The sequence below is a fragment of the Microcaecilia unicolor genome, chromosome 3 (assembly GCF_901765095.1).
Source record: "Microcaecilia unicolor chromosome 3, aMicUni1.1, whole genome shotgun sequence".
Classification (NCBI taxonomy): domain Eukaryota; kingdom Metazoa; phylum Chordata; class Amphibia; order Gymnophiona; family Siphonopidae; genus Microcaecilia; species Microcaecilia unicolor.
This window is the reverse complement of record NC_044033.1, coordinates 534,939,686-534,965,433: the sequence shown is the minus strand read 5'-3', so window position 1 is coordinate 534,965,433 and position 25,748 is coordinate 534,939,686. Positions and strand designations below refer to the sequence as shown.

General features: G+C 47.7%; 1 protein-coding gene across 4 annotated transcripts in view; it reads right to left on the bottom strand.

The window, feature by feature from the left end:
* GTF3C2 (general transcription factor IIIC subunit 2) overlaps window positions 1–25,748 on the bottom strand; it is a 317,364-nt gene that overhangs the window by 289,258 nt on the left and 2,358 nt on the right. For 3 of the 4 annotated variants that reach the window (XM_030199231.1, XM_030199230.1, XM_030199228.1), the window contains exons 2-3: window positions 23,792–24,165; window positions 2,694–3,114 (exon numbers count right to left, since the gene is read on the bottom strand). In XM_030199231.1, coding sequence (XP_030055091.1) covers window positions 2,694–3,114; window positions 23,792–23,810 — 440 coding nt within the window. In that variant the 5' untranslated portion in view covers window positions 23,811–24,165. Of the gene's footprint in view, window positions 1–2,693; window positions 3,115–23,791; window positions 24,166–24,336; window positions 24,390–25,748 lie in introns of those variants that run through there. The other variant, XM_030199229.1, reaches the window with a different exon arrangement.

Sequence of the window (25,748 nt, the reverse complement as noted above, 5' to 3'; positions counted from 1 at the left end):
TGGTATGCTTTTTGGATTACCCCACCAAAGAAAAAATGTTGAATCAGGCCCGTGTACAAAAAGAAATACTTTGGAAAAATTATAAGATTGGGGTGTATCAGTATTTGGTGCGCACCACACTGTAGAAGCGTGGAACGTTTCGAGAAGTCACAAGATTTATGCACTCAAAGGGATCCAATACTGATGGCTTTTCCCGTTTGCCGTGTGGATTACGGTGGACAGGAAGTCCCACAGAGCCAAGACGTCGGATGAAGCTTGGTCAGCGATGCGGGCTATGGGGTGTCCTGATTTGCTGATGCAGCGACCAATGGAGTCTACTGAGCCTACAACAGATTCAGCATGGCAGGTGGTGGTGGAGCGCGGGAAGAAAGTCGACAAGCAGGCTTCGTGAGGACCTGGTCTGTCATGTGATGAGGGAGTAACATCCAGCTGGGATACTTGAATATTGTGACAAAGCGCAGGACTTGTTGCTTCAATACCAGGAAAGATTCCACTAAGAGGTGTCTCTTTTAAATGGATGAGATTTGCCATCTGGTGTGAGAGCAAGGCCCTAGATTCCCTTACTTGACCTACACAGACCCTGTTTGAATAACTTCTACACATAAAGGAATCCTGTTCAGAATGGATCCTCAGAAGCTTACCAGAGATTGGGTGGCAGCACCGGTGATCAGGAGGCAGGGTAAGTGGTTGGGAGGCGGGGCTAGTGCTGGGCAGACTTCTATGGTCTGTACCCTGAAAATGACAGATACAAATCAAGGTCAGGTATACATATAAAGTAGCACACATGAGTTTATCTTATTGGGCAGACTGGATGGACCGTGCAGGTCTTTTTCTGCCGTCACCTACTATGTTACTTGTCAGAGTCTGGTCTGAAGACCAACTCCGTAAGGGTTCACCTTAGTGAAATTAGTGCTTATCACCATGTAGAAGGTAAGCCCATCTCTGGACAGCCTCTAGTTCGATTCATGAGAGGTTTGCTTCTATCAAAGCACCCTGTCAAATCTCCAGTGTCATGGGATCTCAATGTCATTTTCACCCAGCTGATGAAAGCTTCTTTTGAGCTACTGAATTCCTGCCATCTGAATTTCTTGATCTGGAAGGTTGTTTTCCTGGTGTCTGTTACTTCAGCTCGTAGAGTCAGTGAGCTTCAGGCCATAGCAATGGCTGCACCTTATACTAAGTTTCATCACAACAGAATATAGTCCACTGCACGCACCCTAAGCTCCTGCCGAAGGCAGTGTCAGAGCTCCATCTGAACCACTGAGGTAGGAAGTTCATCTTTCCACAGCCAAGTCTGGTTTGCGTACCAGTTCATTTTTTCAGAAGATTGTTACGTCTTCCAGAAATTATTTAAGCAACAACATACAGGGACTCCTGAGGCAGGCCTGAGCGGCCGAAACACGACTCGTGTCGAGTCCACATTTTAAGAATTAAACTTATGCTGTGAACTTTGTAGAGTACAGTAGAAGTTTTTTGCCATCATCTTTTCTGTCTCCTTCGCTGTGACTTTTTCCTTGTGGTGACATAGGTAGCAGTCAACACCGGGGCCGCACCACAGGCTGATGCACACCATTTCGTAAGGCCATCCAGCAGCTCAGGGAAGAAGGCCCGGATGCGAGGGCCAACACTGGGAAAAGCTGGGGTGCCAGTTGAGGCACAGGGTGCAGAACTGCTGAGGTCGACGTGAGAGCGGAATCTTGGCTGCTTGGAGACAAGCGCATTGGAACCTACTGTATAGAGGGGGAGCGATCCGCTCGGCACCGACGCTTCTCGGGTGCCACATCCTTCGACTCCCCAGAGCTCATGGCACCATGTGACGAGGGTGACCAATGACAATGTTTATTGGCCTTCGTCCAAAGCATGTCACCGAGGTTCCTTGGTGCCGAGGACGTTGAATCCTCATGTCACTTCGGGGTCGGGTCTGACGAAGGACGGTCCCAAGGGGCCTGCAAAGCAGGTGGCCCCGAGACAGGTGGAGACCTACTCAACACCTCACTGCTCCCTGTGTCTAAGGGTCTAGAAGCAGCCATGTTTACTGATGCTCCTGATACCGGTACGATGCTCGACATCGATGTCAACATCTCCAACCTTGATGCTGAAGAACCGGACTTGGCTCCAAAAATCCTCTCTCTTGAGCCGCTAAGGAAACACAGGTCCTCTTCTTCATATGAAGACAGAGAACACAGTTAGAAGGGTTATGGTTGGACCGAAGACACTGCAGACACCAGGAATGGGTGTCCTTTCCCAAGATAGTCCGACTAAACCAGGTACAGCACTTGAAGCTACTGGAAAAATAAAAGCACGGGTTTGAAAGAGGTCCAAGTAAAGGAGCCACAAGAGAAGACTAGAAAAATAGCTGGAAGGCACTAAACATCTCTCAAAAACACCGGGCGAGTGAGGAAAGGACAAAAAAACCCCCACATCTACTCCTCACATGGAAAAAATAGAACTTATGAGACGATAGAAGACTGCTTGTCCTAGGAGAATTTTCTTTATGGATAGGGTGGTGGATGTTTGCATCAGCCTCTCAGTGGAACATGTACAGAGGATCTCTGAGGGAGAAGGGATTGTAGAGCTTAATGGATGATGCAGATGGGTAGACTGAATAGGCCACAATGTCTTTAACTGCTGTCATACATTACTTAAAGAAGAAATCAGTACATATAGAAAATTAAAAACAAGCAGTCACTTACATTTTCGCTGCTCGTCTTTTGGGACGGCCTCCAGGTGTAGTCTCTGTATCATCTATTGTGTAGCTTTCCTCCAGTTTATGGTTATGGCTCAGCTCTGGTGTTCGACATTCCAAGTCCTGTGACAATCGCATCATCATCAGCTCCGCTTTTGACTTTCTTCCACGTTTCTTTGGAACTTTCAGAGACTGTGAAACCTCAAGGTTTCCTATTATAACCTGAGTCTCAGTTATTCCATCACCTTTCACCTCAGGCTGCTGAGGGGGAAGTTTTGAAGAGCTAGATATTTTTTTTCTCTTTTTGGTTTTCAGAGGTCGGCCACGTTTTCTTTTTGTTTTGGCTATTCCTAACACCAAATTTTCTGTTTGGACTGCTGAGGTTTCCAAAGTTGACGGGACGTTGTCTCGGTTACTCAAAGAATCTTCTGCAACAGGAAGGACAGGATAAAGCACATGAAACTTACAAATATGCTAGAAGCTGTAAAAGATCACTGTTTATCCCTTTATATCTTCAAATATCTTATGACTAAAAAGCAACTGGAAAAAAAAAACACTCCCTCCATCTTTCCTATTTTTTTTTAACCACATATAAAATAGTACATACACATTTCAAGGTACAAATCCAACATAAAATATAAAACAACTACAGATATAGCAGCATGTTAGGTTTTCCATGTATCATGCTAGCTAGTGGTGAGACCGGCTTTTATCCTATTCTACGCTACCTAAGGCCAGGACCAACAATGGGCTTAGTAAAGTACTCATTAAAAGCTGCAAAGTGGGAGAGGGTAGTGTGAATGAAATGTGCTGATGCAGGGGGACTTGGAGAAAGAAATATGTATCTGATAAAAGATGGGGCGTTTATTATTTTTTTTTAACTAACCTTTATTAAAATGTTTCAACAGCAGAAATGACACACACCATGACAGATACACAGTGGTTTCTTCAGTGCATCTATCTAATACAAAAGAAATCTAACTACCCAACACAGACCGCCTCCACCCCCCAAATCACTCTGAATCAGTCTCTGAGAATCAGAAGGATAATCCAGCTTACATCCATTACAGGTCCACAAGTCTACTTCCATTAGATATTTAACACCCAACGTCAATCAAAAGAACGCACCCCTATAGTGACGAGGTGCTGTCAAACAGTACATTGTATACCACTAATCCAGTTTGTGCTTACTGCAGTGAGGCTGGGAGCCTGAGGCAGTTTCCAAATAGCAGCAATCATCACACGGGCCAAAGTGAGACCCAGCCTCTGCAGAAGGTCTGTGATTTGTCCAGATGGGGTACTGGCAGTTAGTGTCAATGTCCTCCTGCAGAATCCGAGAGAGGAATCCAAAAAGGTTGCACCAAAGGACAATCCCACCACATATGATAGTATGTCCCCCAGTATCCACAGCCCCTCCAACATAAATCTGACGAACTGGTCCCCACTTTGGTCAAATTCACAGGGGTAAAATACCACATAAACAGCACCTTATACCCATTTTCCTCGATTAAAGATAGACCCAAGGAGGTCGTCCATTGACAAATAGTTTCCCAGTCCTACATATATTGGTGTTTAAGGGGTCCCCCTCTGGTTCAAACATTGATAGGTTTGAGAGATGGCTCCCCTCTGCACTACAGGACCTAACAATTTTTCAAACTGTCCCTTACCTTTACCTAAATCCATCAACACTGTAGGCCCCTGTAAATAAAGAAAAACATCCCCCAGTAATAGCACATATCGCTGTTGTAGGTCCTCAAAAGTTCAAGCCCCTTCGCTAATCAAAAAGTTGTCCCATGTACACCAACCCCTCCGTTCCCATTTCCTAAACAAGGCTCAACCCTCCCAGAGAAAAACTCTTCATTGTACAACAATGTATAATGTTTACCCCCCAAGAAGTCTCATCCACACTGTCCACCAGAGTAATAAGTACATAAGTGTTGCCATACTGGGAAAGACCAAAGGTCCATCAAGCCCAGCATCCTGTTTCCAACAGTGGCCAATCCAGGTAACAAATACCTGGCAAGATCACAACAAGTACAAAACATTTATACTGCTTATCCCAGAAATAGTGGATTTTCCCCAAGTCCATTTAATAATGGTCTATGGACTTTTCCTTTAGGAAGCCGTCCAAAACCTTTTAGACTCCACTAAGCTAACCGCCTTACCACATTCTCTGGCAATGAATTCCTGAGTTTAATTACACGTTGAGTGAAGAAACATTTTGTCTGATTCGTTTTACATTTACTACATTGTTGCTATTCATCGGCATGCCCCCTAGTCCTAGTATTTTGGAAAGCGTAAACAGACGCTTCACATCTACCCGTTCCACTCCACTCATTATTTTATAGACCTCTATCACGTCTCCCCTTAACCGCCTTTTCTCCAAGCTGAAGAGCCCTAGCCATTATAGCCTTTCCTCATAGGGAAGTCGTCCAATCCCCTTTGTCATTTTCGTCGCCCTTCTCTGCACCTTTTCTAATTCACAATATCTTTTTTGAGATGCGGCGACCAGAATTGAACACAATATTTGAGGTGCAGTCGCACCATGGAGCGATACAAAGGCATAACAACATCCTCATTTTTGTTTTCCATTCCTTTCCTAATAATTCTAACCTAACATTCTATTTCCTTTCTTAGCCACAGCAGCACACTGAGCAGAGGTGTCAACATATCATCAATTACGATACCAGATCCCCTTTCTTGTCTGTGACTCCTAACATGGAACCTTGCATGACGTAGCTATAATTTGGGTTCCTCTTTCCCACATGCATCACTTTGCACTTGCTCACATTAAACGTCATCTGCCATTAGTCACCCAGTCTCTCCAAGATTCTCTTGTAATTTTTCACAATCCTAACTTTGTATCATCAGCAAATTTAATTACCTCACTAGTTACTCCCATCTCTAGGTCATTTATAAATATGTTAAAAAGCAGCGTCCCAGCACACACCCCCTGGGGAACCCCACTACTACCCTTCTCCATTGAGAATACTGACCATTTAACCCTACTCTCTCATTTCTATCCTTTAACCAGTTTTTAATCCACAATAGAACACTACCTCCTACCCTATGACTCTCCAATTTCCTCTGGAGTCTTTCATGAGGTACTTTGTCAAATGCCTTCTGAAAATCCAAATACACAATATCAACCGGCTCACCTTCATCCACATATGTGTTCACCCCTTCAAAGAAAGGTAGTAGATTGGTGAGACAAGATTTCCCTGCACTAAATCCATGTTGACTTTGCCTCAATAATCCATGCTTTTGAATATGCTCTGTAATTTTGTTCTTAATAATAGTCTCTACCATTTTGCCCAGCACCAATGTCAGACTCACCGGTCTAAAATTTCCCGGATCTCCTCTGGAACCTTTTTAAAAAATCGGTGTTACACTGGCCACCCTCCAGTCTTCCGGTACCACACTCGATTTTAAGGATAAATTACATATTTCTAACAATAGCTCCGCAAGCTCATGGTAAAATTATGTATCATACCTGATAATTTTCTTTCCATTAATCATAGCAGATCAATCCATAGACTGGTGGGTTGTGTCCATCTACCAGCAGGTGGAGATAAGAGAGCAATCTTTTGCCTCCCTATATGTGGTCATGTGCTGCCGGAAACGCCTCAGTATGTCGATATCAAAGCTCTATCCGCAGGACTCAGCACTTAGAGAATTACACCCACAAAGGGACACTCTGCCCAGCTCACCACCGCCGAAGCGGGGGAGGGGAATCCGTCCAGCTCATCCCCCACGAAGCGGGGGAGGGACACCACACCCGCCGATGCGGGGGGATCTGGCTTATTTATTTTTTGTTACATTTGTACCCCGCGCTTTCCCACTCATGGCTGGCTCAATGCGGCTTACATATTGTATACAGGTACTTATTTGTACCTGGGGCAATGGAGGGTTAAGTGACTTGCCCAGAGTCAGAAGGAGCTGCCTGTGCCTGAAGTGGGAATCGAACTCAGTTCCTCAGTTCCCCAGGACCAAAGTCCACCACCCTAACCACTAGGCCAGTCCTCCACTTCTTATCCTGGTACCGCAACCGCGGGAGGAGCTGGCTTACCCAAACACCTCCAAAGCGGGAGGGATACAAAGTTACCCTACTGCTGCACGAAGCGGGAGGGAGCGCCAGCATAATTTAGTTATCAATGCAGCCACCGCTGAAACGGGGGGGGGGAGAGGAAGCAGCAGCTCACTGTAACACAAAATCGTTTCAACTCAAGGAAAATCCAATTGGAAGAACTTGAACACGAAGTCCTCCTGAACAGGAACTGAAGATTAAACTTGAACCTGAAATATAACCAGAAGAAAAACAATACAGATGTCTGGACGGGGCTATGGATTGATCTGCTATGATTAATGGAAAGAAAATTATCAGGTATGATACATAATTTTACCTTCCATTTCATCAAGCAGATCAATCCATAGACTGGTGGGATGTACCAAAGCAGTACTCACCCAGGGTGGGACACGGAAATCCCTGAACGCAACACTGAAGCTCCAAACTGGGCCTCGGCCCGAGCAGCCACATCCAAGTGGTAATGTCATGAGAAGGTATGAGCCGATGCCCAAGTTTCCGCTCTACAAATCTCTTCCAAGGAGACGGATCTGGACTCTGCCATCGATGCTGCCTGCGCTCTAGTAGAGTGCGCCTTCAGCTGAACAGGCAGAAGCATCCCTGCAGCCACATAAGCTGCCGCAATCGTCTCCTTCACCCAACATGCCACAGTAGGCTTAGATGCCTGCAGACTCTTACGAGGGCCTGTGAACAGCACGAACAGGTGATCCGACTTCCGGAAGTCATTGGTCACTTCCAAGTATCTGATGATGACTCGTCTCACATCCAGACATTTGAGAGCAGGGTACTCCTCTGGGTAATCCTCCCTATGAAAGGAGGGTAGACAAAGCTGCTGATTCACATGGAAGCGAGAAACAATCTTGGGCAGAAAGGAAGGCACTGGGCGAATCGACACTCCTGCCTCAGTGAACCGCAGGAATGGCTCTCGACACGAGAGTGCCTGGAGCTCGGAAACTCTTCTGGCTGAAGTGATAGCCACCAAAAAGACCGCTTTCAACGTCAGGTCCTTCAGCGATGCCCTCGACAAGGGCTCAAAGGGCAGCTTCTGCAAGGCTCATAGCACCAGATTGAGATTCCACGTAGTGCAGAGGAGGGCGCAGGTGATTAACTCCTTTGAGGAAGCGCACCACGTCTGGCTGCAAAGCCAGGGAAGCACCCTTCAAACGGCTCCTGAAGCAAGCTAGAGCCGCCACCTGGACTTTCAGTGAACTGAGTGACAGGCCTTTCTCCAGACCCTCTTGCAGGAACGCCAACACTGAAGATATTGGAGCAGTGAAGGGCGATTGAGAGCCTGCCTCATACCATGATGCAAACATACGCCAAACCCTGGTGTAAGTAGTAGAAGTAGAGCACTTCCTCGCTCTCAGCATAGTGGCGATGACCTTGTCTGAGAAGCCCTTCTTCCTCAGCTGCTTCCGCTCAAGAGCCAGGCCGTAAGACCAAAGGGGGAGGGATCCTCCATCACCACGGGACCCTGATGCAAAAGGCCCCGCTCCACTGGCAGCCTCAGAGGGCCGTCCACTGAGAGCCTGATTAAGTCCATATACCAGGGGCGTCTTGGCCAATCCGGACCCACCAGGATCACCCGGCCCGGATGCTTTGCCACCGGGCCTAGCACTCTGCCCATCATGGGCCAGGGCGGGAACACGTAGAGAAGCTCCTGTGCCGGCCACTGCTGGAGAAAAGCATCGACTCCCAGAGATCGAGGGTCCCGTCCTCTGCTGAAGAACCGCGGCACTTGGCAATTGGCCGAGGACGCCATCAGATCCAGGCTCGGCTGGCCCCAGCGCTTAGCGATGTCCAAGAACGCTCGAGCCGACAGCTGCCACTCTCCGGGATCCAAAGTATGACGACTGAGAAAGTCCATCTTGACATTCTACTACTACTACTACTACTATTTAGCATTTCTATAGCGCTACAAGGCATACGCAGCGCTGCACAAACATAGAAGAAAGACAGTCCCTGCTCAAAGAGCTTACAATCTAATAGACAAAAAATAATTAAAGTAAGCAAATCAAATCAATTAATGTGATCGGGAAGGAAGAGAGAAGGGTAGGTGGAGGCGAGTGGTTACAAGTGGTTACGAGTCAAAAGTAATGTTAAAGAGGTGGGCTTTCAGTCTAGATTTAAAGGTGGCCAAGGATGGGGCAAGACGTAGGGGCTCAGGAAGTTTATTCCAGGCTTAGGGTGCAGCGAGACAGAAGGCGCGAAGTCTGGAGTTGGCAGTAGTGGAGAAGGGACATTCATGACTCCCGCAATGTGGGCCGCCGACAGCTGTTCCAGATTCGCTTCCGCCCACAGGCATAGCTTCATAGCCTCCTTGGCTAGAGGGACGCTCCTGGTTCCTCCCTGGCGATTGACATAGGCCACAGCCGTGGCATTGTCCGACAGGACCAGTACAGGCCTCAGCCCCAGTACCGGGAGAAACTCTAGAAGCGCCAACCGAATGGCTCGGAATTCCAGGTTGATGGATCACTTCGCCTCTGCAGGAGACCAGAGCCCCTGCGCTGTCCTTCCCAGGCAATGGGCTCCCCAGCCCGTCAAACAGGTGTCCGTCGTGACGACGACCCACTCCGGGGTCGTGAGAGGCATTCCTGCGGACAGCTTGTCTGGCCTCAGCCACCAACTCAGCGCCTTGCGCACCGCTGGATCTAAGGCAAGGCGTATCGCGTAATCCTCCGAAACTGGAGTCCACCGCCGCAGAAGAGAGTGCCAAAGTGGTCTCATATGGGCCCTGGCCCAGGGCACTACTTCCATCATGGAGCCCAACAGCTGCACATAGTCCCAAGCCCGAAGAGTAGAGGAGGCTAGGAACCAGTTTACCTGGGCCCGAAGCTTGAGACTCCGGTTGTCTGGCAGGAACACTCTGCCCACTTGGGTGTCGAATCGAACTCCCAGATACTCCAGGGACTGAGTTGGGCGCCGCTGGCTTTTCTCCCAGTTGACGATCCATCCCAGGGAGCTCAGAAGAGCAATAACCCTGTCCGTAGCTCTCCCACACTCTGCGTAAGAGGGGGCTCAGATCAGCCAGTTGTTCAGATAGGGATGGACTTGCACTCCTTCCTTGCGGAGGTAAGCCGCGATGACCACCATTATTTTGGAGAAGGTCCGCGGAGCAGTAGCCAACCCGAACAGGAGGGCTCTGAACTGGAAGTGTCGGCTCAGGACTGCAAAGCGCAGGAAGCGCTGATGAGGCAGCCAGATGGGAATATGTAAGTAAGCTTCCTTGATGTCCAAGGATGTCAGGAATTCTCCTTTTTTCACCGCAGCTATTACGAAGCGGAGAGTCTCCATTCGGAAGTGCCGTATTTTCAAGGCCCGATTGACTCCCTTGAGGTCGAGAATAGGCCGAGCAGAGCCTCCCTTCCTGGGCACCACAAAGTAAATGGAGTAACGTCCATTGCCAAGTTGATCTACTGGCACTGGAACCACCGCGCCCAGGCGGATCAGGTTGTCCAAAGTCTGCTGCACTGCCGCCGCTTTGACTGGAGACTTGCAGGGAGAGTTCACAAACCCGTCTCTCAAGGGCCGGCAGAACTCTAACTTGTAGCCGTCTCTGATGACTTCCAGAACCCAGCGTCTGAAGTTACCCTGGTCCACTCTCCCAGAAACGAGGATAGCCGTCCTCCGATCTGCTCTGGGGCATGGACCAGGGCCCCGTCACTGGGTACGAGACCCTGGGGGAGGGCCGGAGGACGAACCTTCGGGCCGGCAGTCCCTGCAAAAGGAATGCTGCTTGGGGGAGAAGTTCCGCTTGAAGGAACAGGAGGAAGAGGAGGTCGACTTGCCAGGGCGATACCGACGGGCTTCCTGAAATCGGCCCTTGGAGGAACCAGGGCGAGCACTGCCGGCCCGAGCCCTGACCTCCGGCAACCTCTTGCCCTTAGACGTGCCGAGCTCCATCACGATCTTGTCCAGCTCGTCTCCAAAGAGCAGCTTGCTTTAAAAGGCAACTTGGCTAGTCGAGATTTTGAGGCATGGTCAGCCGACCAGTGCTTGAGCCATAGCCACCGCCGGGCAGAGACTGTCTGAGCCATACCTTTAGCCGAGGCTCTCAAGACATCATACAGCAAGTCCGCCAAGCCCGACTCCAGGGCCGGCCAGTCCACCCTCAAGGAAGAATCCGAGGGGGAAGTCTGCTGCAAAACGGTCAGGCATGCCCTGGCCACATAGGAGCCGCAAACCGAGGCTTGCAAACTCAGGGCGGCAGCCTCAAAGACCAACTTTAAGGCCGCCTCCAATCTCCTGTCTTGAGCGTCCTTCAGGGCAGTGCCACCTTCCACCGGCATAGCCATCTTCTTAGTCACCGCAGTGATAAGGAGTCCACTGTAGGCCAGAGAAAGGCCTCCCGTTCACCCTCAGGCAGAGGGTACAGACGGGACACGGCTCTGGCTACTTTAAGGCTCGCTTCAGGGGCATCCCATTGAGCAGAGATTAAAGTCTGCATGGCTTCATGAACGTGGAAGGTTCTAGGCGGGCGCTTAGTTCCCATCATAATGGCTGAGCCCGCTGAGGCTGAGAGAGGGTTTTCCTCCGGAGAGGAAATTTCAGAATGCTCATGGCCTGCACTAACAGGTTGGGCAAATCCTCTGAGCGAAAAAGCCGCACTGCAGAGGGGTCATCCGCTCCATCCGAGCGAGGATCAGTCTCCTCCAAAGAATCCCTTAAGGACCTTTGGGAGAACTCCGATACACTGCCCTTCCACATCAGAGGAGACAGAGTCCCCTAGGGCCTGGAGATCCACCCGAGGGCGTTTGATCATAGAAGCGTCGTCACCCTTCTCAGACAGGGGAGCAGGGGCAGCGTTTTGCATAAGAAAAGCCTGATGCAGCAGCAAAATAAACTCAGGGGAGAAACCCCCCAGTCTGTGCACTTCTGCAGCCTGGGCCACGGCCCTAGAGGCACTCTCAACCTGCGCTCCCAAGAGCGGGGGAGGGGCGCACTCCGCATTCAAAATGGCGTCTGCCGCGACACTCCGCAAAGGAGCCGCGCGGGAAAAATGGCGCTTTAATTTCACCGACTTTTACTGTCGTCCGAGTCAAGGGCAACCACACTATTAATGTCTCTCCCACCTCAAGGCCGGCCCAAGAAGAAACCGTCCAAGCAGTGTGGCCGGCCACAACCGGGAGGCTGGCCAGCTGGGGATGGGCGCCTAAGGCGGGAAAAACCGCCACACTGGAGGAAAACCCGGGGAACTCTCCCGACTTCGAAAAGGCGCCCAAAAAAATGCGTCTCTGCCTTTGAACCCCCCCGCTTGCCCGCTAGATGCGCGCCACACGGTCCGGGAAGCTTCTTTTCGTCGCCCTTGCCGTCCGACGCCATAGCCACGTGGAGACCGTTCGGGGAACCCCCTGGCCCGCTAGTAAAAGGTAAAATTACCTGCCTTCTCGCTCCGACTGCAACAATTTGGAGCCCCAGTGAGCAGCTGCAACCAAAGACGTTTTTCTCTCAAAGATGTCTATTTTTCTGTTTGTTTGTTTTTTAAAACGGAGCCAGCGGGAGGGGGGAGAAAAGGAGGGACCTGGAACCACCAGGTTTCACTTGTTTAAGAAGAGCCCTCAACCCCAGGTACTCAACAAAACCTAAACAATTAGGCTTGGAGACCTAGCCAGAGCTGCTGCTTTGTGACCACACACCTGCTGAGATAGAGAACATACTGAGGAGTTTCCGGCAGCACATGACCACATATAGGGAGGCAAAAGATTGCTCTCTATCTCCACCTGCTGGTAGATGGACACTCGATTTTAAGGATAAATTACATATTTCTAACAATAGCTCCGCAAGCTCATTTTTCAGTTCTATCAGTAATCTGGATGAATACCATCCGGTCCAGGAGATTTGCTACTCTTCAGTTGTAGAACTGCCCCATTACTTCCTCCAGGTTTACAGAGAATTCATTACGTTTCTCTGACTAGTCAGCTTCGAATACCATTTCCGGCACCAGTATCCCACCCAAATCTTCCTCGGTGAAGACCGAAGCAAATAATTCATTTAATCTCTCCTCTACGGCTTTGTCTTCCCTGATCGCCCCTTTTACTCCTAGGTCATCTAGCGATCCAAGCGATTCTTTTGCCGGCTTCCTGCTTTTAATATACCTAAAAAAAGTTTTTACTATGTGTTTTTGCCTCTAACGCAATCTTTTTTCTAAGTCCCTCTTAGCCTTCCTTATCAGCGCTTTGTATTTGACTTGACATTCCTTATGCTGTTTCATATTATTTTCAGTCAGTTCCTTCTTCCATTTTCTGAAGGATTTTCTTTTAGCTCTAATAGCTTCTTTCGCCTCACTTTTTAACCACGCCGGCTGTCGTTTGATCTTCTGTCATCCTTTTTTAATATGTGGAATATATTCCTTTTTTAATATGTGGAATATATTTGGCCTGGGCTTCCAGGATGGTGTTTTTGAACAGCATCCACGCCTGATGTAAATTTTTGACCCTTGCAGCCGTTCCTCTTTTTTTTCATCGTTCTTCTCATTTTATCATAGTCTCCTTTTTTTTTTTTTTTGATTTATGGAAGTCTTTATTAAGCAATTCGTAAACAATACAGTATGTACTCGGTTCAATACAGCACAACATTCTTCATATCCTATAAATCTAACAGTGAGTAACTAACTATAAATCACTCCAACCTAGACGAATGCTAAAACAGTTACCTATTATACGTCAACATTTTTTGTCACTTTTTTGTTATGTAAGTCCAAACTGCTCCCCCCCCCCTCCCCTCCCCGTCTTCCCTTCCCATGACATTAAATACAGGTATTATCCAGAGCATTTTGTTAAAAACGGTTCCCACACCCTTTTCCACTTAGGCAGGATGTTCCTTTTCACAGCAGTCAATCTCTCCATCTCACAGATATAGCGCACTTTAGTGAGCCACCTCGCCATTGAGGGCACCTGCAAAGTTTCCAGTTTTGGCCAGGTGCACTCTAGCCGCCTGTAAGGAGTTCCTCACCAAAAGCCACTGATCAGACATAATGCCCTCTGGGCGCTTCCCCAGCAAAAAGATCAAAGGATGCCACTGCACAGGCCTACCCACCCACACCTGAATTCTTGACTGCACCCCTCTCCAATAGGCCTGAGCTTTAGGACACAACCACCGAATGTGTCCCATAGTTCCCTCTCCCCCACAGTTCCGCCAGCATCGCTTTGACGTCTGAACAAACATGTGGTGTAATCTTACCGGTGTCAAGTACCATCTATAAAAAAACCTTTATAGCATTCTCTTGCATGGCCACTGATAGGGAGGATCTCAACAACCCCTTTTCCAAAGACACCCAGGCTGGCCTCCGAGAGCGTAAACTGTAACTCCTGCTCCCACCTTATTCTATGTAGAAGGGACGGTTTTCAACATGTCACTAGGTAGGAGTACAAAGAAGATATCATTCCTCTCGTACCCCTCGAATCTACACACACCTCCTCCATCGGATGTATATCCCTTCTCAGGCATCTAATATACTTTTGCCCTTTCAAAAAATGCTGGAGTTGTAGATAGGCATATCGATCTACGGACTGAAGCCCAAACTCTGCCACCAGCGTCTCAAAAGGTACGATGGTCTCTCCCACATGCAGCTAATCAAGCATGTCTAATCCTGAGTCTGCCCACCTACAAAAGATAGTATTCCTATACCAGGCTCCAAACAAGGGATTATCCACTATCGGGGCCAGACCGGACACCGGTGGCTGCCTCTCCGGGAACATGTAGTCCCAGTAGTAGAAGGTGGCCTGTACTGTAGGCGGAAACCTGTCCACCCTCCCTCTATGCTTACCCTCCAGCCACATTAAATGTCCTAACTTCCGGGAACCCACTAAGGCTTGTTCAATGTCCACCCACAGTTTATGATCATCCTTCTAAACCAATCTACCGCTGCCCTGCCTGCGTCTGCGCAATAATACCAAAGCAGATTGGGCACCCCAACGCTCCTGCGCGTTTACTCTTATATAAAGGGCCCGAGAGAGCCACGGTCTCTCTGGTTCCATACAAAACAGGTTAACATGACTTGCAAACCTGAGATAAAGGCTCTAGGCCAATCGCAAGGGGAGGACCTGAAACAGGTACAAAAAATGAGGCAAATATTCATTTGATCGTCGTTTTCCTCCCGAACCAGGATAGGCCCATGGACTGCCATCGGTCTAGGTCTCTCTGCACCTCCCGCTTGAGTGCCGGGTAACTGACCGCAAATAGCTCAGACAATTGGCCAGGAATCCTCACCCCAAGATAACTCAATTCGCTCCCCTCCCACTTGAAAGAGAAGGATGACTTCAGTGTGTCCATCAAGCTCGGCGGGACCCCTACTGCCAGGTCCGTGGATTTACTGGCATTGAGTTTGTAACCAGATACCTGTGCATATTCCTCTATCACCTTCATTAGGTTGGGAAGAGAGACTAATGGGTTTGTTAAGGACAGGAGAACGACATCTGCAAATAGTGCAATTTTATATTCCCGCTCTCCCACCCTGACTCCCGTAATATCATCATTTTCTCTAATCGCTTCTGCAGGGGTTCCATCGCTAAGGCGAACAGTAAAGGAGACAACGGGCACCCCTGTCGTGTTCCCCGCCCCAGCGTGAATGCCTCAGAATTCCCTCCATTTATTCGAATACAGGCTCTCGGCAAGGAGTACAGTGCCTGAATCCAGGTTCTGTATTGCTGACCAATGCCCACTCTATGCATTACCTTATCCAAATATCCCCAGTGGACCTGGTCAAACGCCTTTTCTGCGTCTAATCCCAGCAGTACCACTGGTCTGGCTTTTGTCTGAGCTGCGTATACAATATCTACCGTCCTCCGAATGTTATCAATGGCCTGACGTCCGGTTACAAAGCACACCTGGTCCGGGTGAATTAAACTAGGGAGCACCTTCCCCAAGCGGTTTGCCAGAACCTTTGCCAGTATTTTAACATCTCAGTTAAGTATCAAAATTGGTCGATACGAGGAGCACTCAGTTTTATCTTTACCGGGTTTTGGTATCACAGCCACCCACGCCTCCATCATTGTCTTAGGGAGTGATACCCCTTCTCTCACAGAGTTATTAATCATTATCAGATGAGGCGCCAGGTGCCCCACACATGCCTTAAAGAATTCATTCGTAAACCCATCTAAACCTGGCACCTTACCCGCCGGCAGTTCTTTTATAACCTTAATGACCTCGTCCACCCTCACCGGTTCCCCAAGTTCCCCTTTCTGAGTCTCTGACAGAGTCGGTAAGTCCCTCCAAATAGCCATCTATTTCCCCCGGTCTGTACAGCAGCATCTCCTTGTATAGGGTCTCATAATATTGGGCGAACCAGTCCCTGACCCTGGGCGGACTTTTGGACCACAGCCCCCTTAGCATTTCTCACTTACATTGAAGCAATCTTGTTTTATGGCCGGGGCTTTCTGACCTGCAATTTGATAAAGTACCCCTCTCGATACAGCCTTAAAGGCATTCCAGACCATCCCCAGTGAAGGCCCGAATCCAGGTTAATCTCGAAGTACTCTTCAAGAGGTACAAAACCGGCCACAGTTGTCCAGGTCCTGTAGCAGACTGTTGTAAATTGTCCATCATTTGTCTCTCACTCCTCCCATAGGGAAGGAATGACAAACCAAACGGGGCATGGTCTAAAATGGTAGTTGGACCCAGGGCTGGGCCAAGGGTCTCTGGCGCCCCCCTGCAGACTATCAGTGGCGGCTCCACCCTCCCCCCCCCCCCCCCCCCCCCCCCCCCCCCCCCCCCCCCCCCCCCCCCCCCCCCCCCCCCCCCCCCCCCCCCCGGACCTGCCTGGCTCCAAGGCGCATGGAACAGTGTGAACAGTGTACATTATATTGCTTTTGTCATAGCCATGCCAGTGGCGTAGCCAAACTGCCAGTTTTGATGGGCCTGAACCCAAAGTGAGTGGGCACAAAATTTTCTGTCTACCCCCCCTCCCCCAGCAAAATTTAGTCACACTAATCAGATGCATTTGTCACACAAGGGTAAAAGTGTTGCTTTTCAGTGCATCAGATTTCAGAACATTTATTTAATAGCCTAACACCCTTTTCATGAGCTTTCAGAGGCCAAAACCCTCCTGCCTCAGGTCAGTATAATGCCGTTACAGTATCCTCTCCTGACCTAAGGAAAGAAAGTATTGGTCTCTGAAACTTTATTAACACAGGTACCATATACTTTATCCTAAATTAAAAATAAAATTATTTTCTTTACCTTTCTTGTATGGCCATTTACTTTTTCTCATTGTGTTGCTCCCAGTCTCTAGATTCTGCTTTCCTTCATTTTCGCTTAACTCTTCTGCCAGGTTTCCTGGCATTTGTCATTTTTCTCTCCTTTTTCTTTGCTTTCTTCAATATTTTTCTGCCCCTCTCTCTCTCTGTCCAGATTTAATTCATTCTTACTATCCATTCTTTAATTTCCTTCATCTACTTATGGCTTGTCATCTTTTTCTCACCCTTGTTCTCCCCATGCCCCTTCCTCTTCTTCTCCAGTCTTTCACTACTCCCCTTTTCCATCCAGCAGCTCTCCTCTTTCTCTCCCATCCTTCCAGTGTCTCCCTCTCAATCCCCATCCTTCCAGTAGTCTCCCCTCTTTCTTTCTGCATCCTTCCATCCAGTGTCACCTCTTTCTTCCTACCCTTCCATCCAGCGTCTTCCCTCTTTCTCTCCCCATCCTTCCACCCATCTACCCTCTCTCCTGATCCTTCCATCTAATGTCTCTCTCTCCCTCCTTCTAACCAGTGTCTCTCTATCTCTCTACCTTTTCTGTTCAGTGTCCCTTCCTCTCTCCACATCCTTCCAGTCTCTCCCCTTTCATCCATTCTCCCCTTTCTCTCCCCATACTTCCATCCAGTGTCTCTCTCACCATCCTTCCATCTGTTTTCACTCTCCTCTCCCATCCTTCCATCTATTTTCCCTCTCTCTCCCCATCCATCTGTTTTCCCTTTCTCTCCCCATCCTTCCATCTGTTTCCCCTCTTTCTCTCCCTATCCTTCCATCTGTTTTCCCTCTTTCTCTCCCCATCCTTCCATCTGTTTTCCCTCTTTCTCTCCCCATCCTTCCATGTTTCCCCTCTTTCTCTGCCATCCTTCCATCTGTTTTCCCTCTTTCTCTCCCCATCCTTCCATCTGTTTTCCCTCTCTTCATTCTTCCATCCAGTGTCTTCTCTGTTATTAGTACCTGGTCTTTCCTCCAGGCTCCGCCCAGCGCGCCAGCCCCCATTACCGGCCACTGCTGCTTTTCCTGTTGAGCAGCAGGGCCGGCGCTACAAAAAGAAGCGCTCAGCTGACTGAGCTGAGCGCTAACGAGAAAAAATGTTTTAAAAAAAAGCGCGGTACCGCAGGCAGCCTTGAGGCATTGGCTGCTGTCTCTGCAGGCTCCTCCCGTCTCTTATGTCACTGCCCCTGCTTCGCTGAAGGGGCAGTGACGTAAGAGACGAGCTGAGAGCTTCTTCTTTTTGTAGTGCCGGCCCTGCTTCTCAACAGGAAAAGCAGCAGTGGCCGGTAATGGGAGCTGGGGCTGGCGCTGGTGCGCTGGACGGGCCTGGAGGAAAAGTGAGCACTGCTTGTGGAATGTAGCAGGGCGGAGCTGAGGTAAGTGGCGAGGGTAAGCACCTCGGCGGCGCCCTCCAGAGGTCTGCGCCCCCCTGGTTGGACCTATACCAGAGTCTCCCCCACCCAGACATTGTTTTATCCAAAAAAATATAGTCCAATCTGGAGTAGGAGAGATGCACCGGGGAGTAATAGGTATAATCCCGCCCTCTGGAGTGTCCCATTCTCCACACATCATACAGACCCATTTCATCTACAAAGTTTTTCAGACCTCGAGATATTCTACAGTCCTGTGAAGCAGGAGGAGCCGATCTATCAAGCCCTGGTTGCATAGTAGCATTAAAGTCCCCTGCCACCAGCACCTTGCCTCTGGCAAAAGCCTGCAGCTCTCTCAGGAGACACAAGAAAAAACGTTCCTGCCCCTCATGTGGTGCGTAAACACTAACCAAAGTGTATTCCTCCTGCTCCAACAGAACATGCAGAAAAATGAATCTCCCCTCTCTGTCCCTTCTCGAGTGCAATATCTGCACCTGAACATCTTTGTGGAACATTATAGCCACCCCCCTTTTTTTCGCACCCTTCACATCGATGCACAAGCCACCTGTGGGTATTGTTTAGAAGATAACAGTCCTTCATATTTTTTTAAAAAATGGGTTTCTTTAAGAAAACCATGTGTGGCTTCATCAGACGCATTTCACACATTAAGGCTTGCCTTTTGTATGGAGAGTTTATACCCTTTATATTATAACTAACAAATTTAAGATCCGCCATCTACCCCCCTCTGATACAACCAAACTTTTAATGGAAGACTCCTACCCTCCCCAAGTTCCCCCCCCCCCCACACTTTCTCCCTCCCCCTATCCCCCAACTATACCCCCCCCCCCATTCACTCTCCACCCATCACCAACCAGTGCCATATAGCACTGCTTGGGAACAAGAAGAATGTGACCTCACCATCCGAGCCTGTAACAACAACACTGGCTACAACAAAGTTAAATATAGCCCCCCCGGTCCGCCCGCCCCGCAATCATATCCCACCCCAAACCTTGACAGTCACTTATTCATCTCTCACCATCCAGCTTATTAGTCTCTCGTAACTCCTATCTCCCCCCAAGTCACTGTACATAGCCCCCTGGAGGGCTATTATTCCAGGACCTGCACTCTCACCAACCAGTTCAGCCCAACAGTCTCTCAAGTCTTGGATCTCGTGTCTTGGCCTCTTTCTCCACTCGTTGCCATCTCTGGTAGCCTGGCTTTCGTGGAAGGCATTTATCTCCATCGGCAGGACTGCCGTCGGCGCTAACCCCACTTCATGCAGTGTTTCCCACGCTCCTCCCACATTGCGGCATCGCTGCTGCTCCCCGTTAAGCTCGAAGCATAGAGCAAACGGGAAGGCCCATCTGTAGGGCCTCTTCTCTTTTGTCAGGATCTCAATGACGGTTTCATGGCTCTCCTCTGGTTCAACGTAAACAAAGAAAGGTCCTGGTAGATCGCCACACGTGCCCCATTGAACTCCAGGGCAGGGGTCTGTCGGGCTTTTTGTCAGATCAGGTCTTTGCAGGCATAGTTAGTAAACCGCACTATAATGTCTCCCGGCCTGTTTTCTCTAACTTTGCCCAGCGCGCGGTGTGCTCTGTCAATGCCCATCTCCTGTGAATCAAATTCAGCTCCCATCAGCTGTGCGCACAGGGCTCGCACCACCGTCGGTATATCTTACCCGTCTCCATTTTCCTGGACTCCTCGGAACCGGAGGTTTTGTCTTCGCCCCCGATTCTCGAGGTCGTCCAGCTTGTATTGGAATTCCTCCGCCTGCTCTCCCATTTTTTTTAAAAGCCTGTCCACTTCGTCGTTTTTCTCCTGCTGCTCATCTGCCCGCTCTTCTAGGGCCTCCACCCTGCCTCTCAGGTCCGCACTTATGGCGTCCATGTGCTCCAGGATCTCCTCTTTTGAGGCTAGGATTTCAGCCCTGATCGCTTCCAAGCATTTAGTTAGGTCTTGTGGCAGAACTTACATGAGGGCAGAATCACCACGCTCCTCGCAGGAGGAAGTCGATCCCGATTGTGACGGTCTTCGCGATTTCGGGGATTCACGGCGTGCTGGGCCTTGCTCCGTCTGTCTCGCTGATATTCGCTCACTTTCCCGCTGCGGCGCTCCATCGTCCCTAATTTACAGCCCTTTCGTGCTCTGGGAGAGGGTTTTCAACTTGGATGGCACCTAATTGCTGGTGGAATGGCGCGGAGCTCCGGGACTAGGCTGCCATTCGGCTTCATGACATCACTTCCTCCTCCATAGTCTCCTTTTTTAAAGTTAAACGCTAACGTATTTGATTTCTAATGTATACTTACTTCACAGCTAATATCAAATCCTATCATATTATGATCACTGTTATCAAGCAGCCCCAGCACCATTACCTCCTGCACCAGATCATGTGCTCCACTAAGGACTAGGTCTAGAATTTTTCCTTCTCTCGTTGGCTCCTGTACCAGCTGCGCCATAAAGCTGTCCTTGATTTCATCAAGGAATTTTACCTCCCTAGCATGCCCTGATGTTACATTTACCCAGTCAATATCGGGGTAATTGAAATCACCCATTATTGTGTTGCCCGGTTTGTTTGAGTCCCTAATTTCCTTTAACATTTCTGCATCCGTATGTTCATCCTGGCCAGGCGGACGGTACTACACTCCTATCACTATCCTTTTCCCCTTTACACATGGAATTTCAGTCCACAGTGATTCCAAGAAGTGTTTTATTTCCTGCAGAATTTTCAATCTATTTGATTCAAGGCTCTCCCCACCAGGTCTCACACAGATGCGTAATATATCTAATTTTTCATTTAGTGCAATAAAGGAGTTTTTCTTGCCTGGAATTCTGCCTGGGGGAGTAAGTACTCTAGGCCAGGAGATCTCCAGGTTACTTCTGTCTCTGAGGCAAAACAGAAAGTGAACAGTACCTATTCCATTCCACTCAGTATTTTTAAAATCGAGCGTGGTACCGGAAGATTGGAGGGTGCCCAACGTAACGCCAATTTTTAAAAAAGGTTCCAGGGGAGATCTGGGAAATTATAGACCGGTGAGTCTGACGTCAGTGCCGGGCAAAATGGTAGAGACTATTATAAAGAACAAAATTACAGAACATATTCAAAAGCATGGATTAATGAGACAAAGCCAACATGGATTTAGTGAAGGGAAATCTTGCCTCACCAATCTACTACATTTCTTTGAAGGGATGAACAAACATTTGGATAAAGGTGAGCCGGTTGATATTGTGTATCTGGATTTTCAGAAGGCGTTTGACAAAGTACCTCATGAAAGACTCCAGAGGAAATTGGAGAGTCATGGGATAGGAGGTAGTGTTCTATTGTGGATTAAAAACTGGTTAAAAAATAGAAAACAGAGAGTAGGGTTAAATGGTCAGTATTCTCAATGAAGAAGGGTAGTTAGTGGGGTTTCCCAGGGGTGTGTGCTGGGACCGCTGCTTTTTAACATATTTATAAATAACCCAGAGTTGGGAGTGACTAGTGAGGTAACTAAATTTGCTGATGACACAAAGTTATTCAAAGTTGTTAAATCGCGGGAGGATTGTGAAAAATTACAAGAGAACCTTACGAGACTGGGTGTCTAAATGGCAGATGACGTTTAATGTGAGCAAGTGCAAAGTGATGCATGTGGGAAAGAGGAACCCGAATTATAGCTACGTCATGCAAGGTTCCACGTTAGGAATCACAGACCAAAAAAGGGATCTAGGTGTCGTCGTTGATGATACGTTGAAACCTTCTGCTCAGTGTGCTGTTGCGGATAAGAAAGCAAATAGAATGTTAGGTATTATTAGGAAAGGAAAACAAAAATGAGGATGCTATAATGCCTTTGTATCGCCCCATGGTGCGACCGCTCCTCGAATATTGTGTTCAATTCTGACCACCACATCTCAAAAAAGATATTGTGGAATTAGAAAAGGTGCAGAGAAGGGCGACGAAAATGATAAAGGGGATGGGACAACTTCCCTATGAGGAAAGGCTAAAGCGGCTAGGGCTCTTCAGCTTGGAGAAAAGGCGGCTGAGGGGGAGATATGATAGAGATCTATAAAAGTGTGTTTACACTTTCCAAAAATACTAGGACTAGGGGGCATGCGATGAAGCTACAATGTAGTAAATTTAAAATGAATCGGAGAAAAGGTTTCTTCACTCAACATGTAATTAAACTCTGGAATTCGTTGCCAGAGAATGTGGTAAGGCGGTTAACTTAGCGGAGTTTAAAAAAGGTTTGGACGTTCCTACAGGAAAAGTCCATAGACCATTATTAAATGGACTTGGGGAAAATCTACTATTTCTGGGATAACCAGTAGAAAATGTTTTGTACTTTTTTGGGATCTTACCTGGATTGGCAACTGTTGGAAGCAGGATGCTGGGCTTGACAGACCTTTGGTCTTTCCCAGTATGGCAATACTTATGTAAACCTCTATCATATGCCCCCCTCAGTTGTCTCTTCTCCAAGCTGAAGAGCCCTAATCGCTTTAACCTTTCCTCCTAGGGATGTCGTCCCATCCACCTTATCATTTTCGTTGCCCCTCTCTGTATCTTTTTTTTTTCTAATTTCGGTATGTATTTTTTTGAGATACGGTGAAGAGAATTTGAGGTGAACTTGCACCACAGAATGATACAAAGGCATTGTAACATTCTTATTTTTGTTTTCCATCCCTTTCCTAATAAAAAGCTATAGTTTTTTTTTTTTGACCGATGATTGATGTGGCTCATGGTACACACAATAGACATACTGTTGGTATGACAGTGTGATCACGTAGCGGGTTCTGAGGTCCTTTTTTTTAACCTATAAATAAACATGTTTTCTATTTAATTGCTTTGTTGATGTTGGATGAGTGACATAATCACAAATTAGAAATTCTTATATCATTAGATTTGACACTGTTATATACAGAAGAAATTTATTCTTAAGCCATTTGTTAAAAAAGGTTTGGGCAAGTTCTGGAGGAAATGTCTATAGTATGCTATTGAGATAGACATGGGGGAAGCCACTGCTTGCCCTGGGTTTGGTAGCATGGAACCTTTCTGCTATTTGGGTTTCTGCCAGGTACTTGTGATTGGCTAGAAGTGGGATACTGGGCCAGATGGACCTTTGGTTTGACCCAGTATGGATATATTCAGATTATTATTACTACTTATATTTTGCCCACACCTTTTTCAGTAGTAGCTCAAGGTGAGTTACATTCAGGTACACTGGGTATTTTCCTGTCCCTGGTGGGCTCATAAGCTAAGTTTATACCTGAGGCAATGGACGGTTAAGTGACTTGCCCAAGATCACAAGGAGCAGCAGTGGGATTTGAACCAGCCACCTCTGGATGTCAAGACCAGTGATCTAACCACTAGGCCACTCATCCACTCAGAGCTTTTGTGGTAAAGTGCAGCAATTTGATGTATATACTCTTTCAGTTAATAAAGCTGCCAAAATTAAAAAGGAGGAAAGGGAAACAGACGTAATCAAGGGAAGCTATGTACCTGGAGTCTGCTGTACCATTTTGTCTTCCTGAGCCACCCTGCTTTCATCATGATACTGCTGCCAGGGGACTCTCCTCTCTCAGTATGCAGACATGCTGGTGTCCACGGGGTCATTACAGCTCCTTGATGAGAATAACCTTGCAGTGCTGCCACACTTCCTTCCTGCACCTTACTGGAGTTGGACTCTACAACTGTCAAATGCATCCCATGTACACCTGCACTGACCACACCAGTCGACACCGGAGGAGAAGATACTGCGTCCTGCTGTGGGCCTGCAGCAAACCCTGCTGTATGGCACATCAAAGGAGAAGAGTCCATGAATGCTGTTATGGTGCAGGACGTCTGTCCCCCACACAACGATCAGCTTGTAGCATCTAAATCACAGACACAGAAAAATATGTAAGATCACAACTGCAAAACTCATCCCCAAAGCCTAGTTCCCCCCTCTCCCACTTCTTCCCTGTAGTTTCCCCTCCTTCACTCCTACCTAGTCCTTTCACCAGTTTCCCTTTTTTTCCCCTTTCCCGATGTGCTTTCACCCTCACCTGCGATTCCTCTTCCCGATTCAGGGTCATTAAATTTTGACAGGGCAATCTGAAAACATTGTCAACAATACATAAAATAAGGAAAAATGCATTATAAAGAAAACAAGATAGGAGACCACCATCTCCCAAAGTATCTGTGTATCTTGCATTGTACAGTATTTATTTTCTTTAAACACTTTTTATGTATATCTTTTAGCAACATACATACACAGTGATTTGCCAATAAAGTTTCCTGAATCTGTCTGTATTCCTCTAGTATTCCACTGCAGAGGGAGTAGGGTAAAGGAAAGTTTCCATTTCAAACTAAGTCTGCACAATTCTATTAATAGAAAAGGAAGCTGCCCACCAGATAAACTCCTTCCTACAAGATTACAATATTAAGAATGGAGGCGTAATCTTATGGTTAGAGCAGTGGAATGAAAACCAGGGGAACCGGGATCAATCCACTGTAGCTCCTTGTCACTTTACGCAAGTTACTTAACCCTCCATTATCCCAGATACAAAAAAATTCAACTGAGCCCACTAGGACCAGACCTGTATACCGAATATGTAAAACCCCAAAGGACCTCCTCTCTGCCCCCATTATTTAATATATTTGCAGCCCTTGGGAAAGATAGTGCTTAACTTTAGAGTTACATGTTACACTTTTGCAGAACATACCCAACCTTTGGTCCTCCTAGAAAGCAATTTGAGGCGGAAACTTGCTGCAGTAACAACTTTTTAAGAAGCAGAAAGCCTGAAAGGAAATCCGTGGGACCGTTAGATCACGAAGGAGCAAAAGGGGCGCTCAGGGAAAACAAGGCCATGGTGGAGAAAATGAATTCTTTGCTTTGGTCTTTACGGAAGAAGATGTAAGAGATCTGCCTGTACCGGAAATGGTTTTCAAGGGTGATAATGCAGAGGAACTGAAGGAAATCTTGGTGAACTTGGAAGATATATGAGCCAAATTGACAAATTAAATAGTAAATCACCTGGACCAGATGGCATACATCCAAGAGTACTCAAAGAACTCAAGCATGAAATTACGCTGTTAGTAATATGTAACATGTCACTAGAATCATCGTCCATAGTACCAGAAGATTGGAGAGTGGCCAATGTGACGCCGATTTTTTAAAAGGGTTGCAGGTGTGATCTGGGAAATTATAGATCAGTAAGCCTAATGTCAACGCTGGGCAAAATAGTGGAAACTATTATAAAGAATAAAATTACAGAACACATAGACAAATATGATTTAATGGGACAGAGTCAGCATGGGTTCAGCCAAGGGAAGACTTGCCTAACCAATTTGTTTCATTTCTTTGAAGGCGTGAATAAACATGTGGATAAAGGTGAGCCAGTTGATGTACTGTATATAGATTTTCAGAAAGCTTTCGATAAAGTTCCTCATGAGAGACTTCTAAGAAATTTATAAA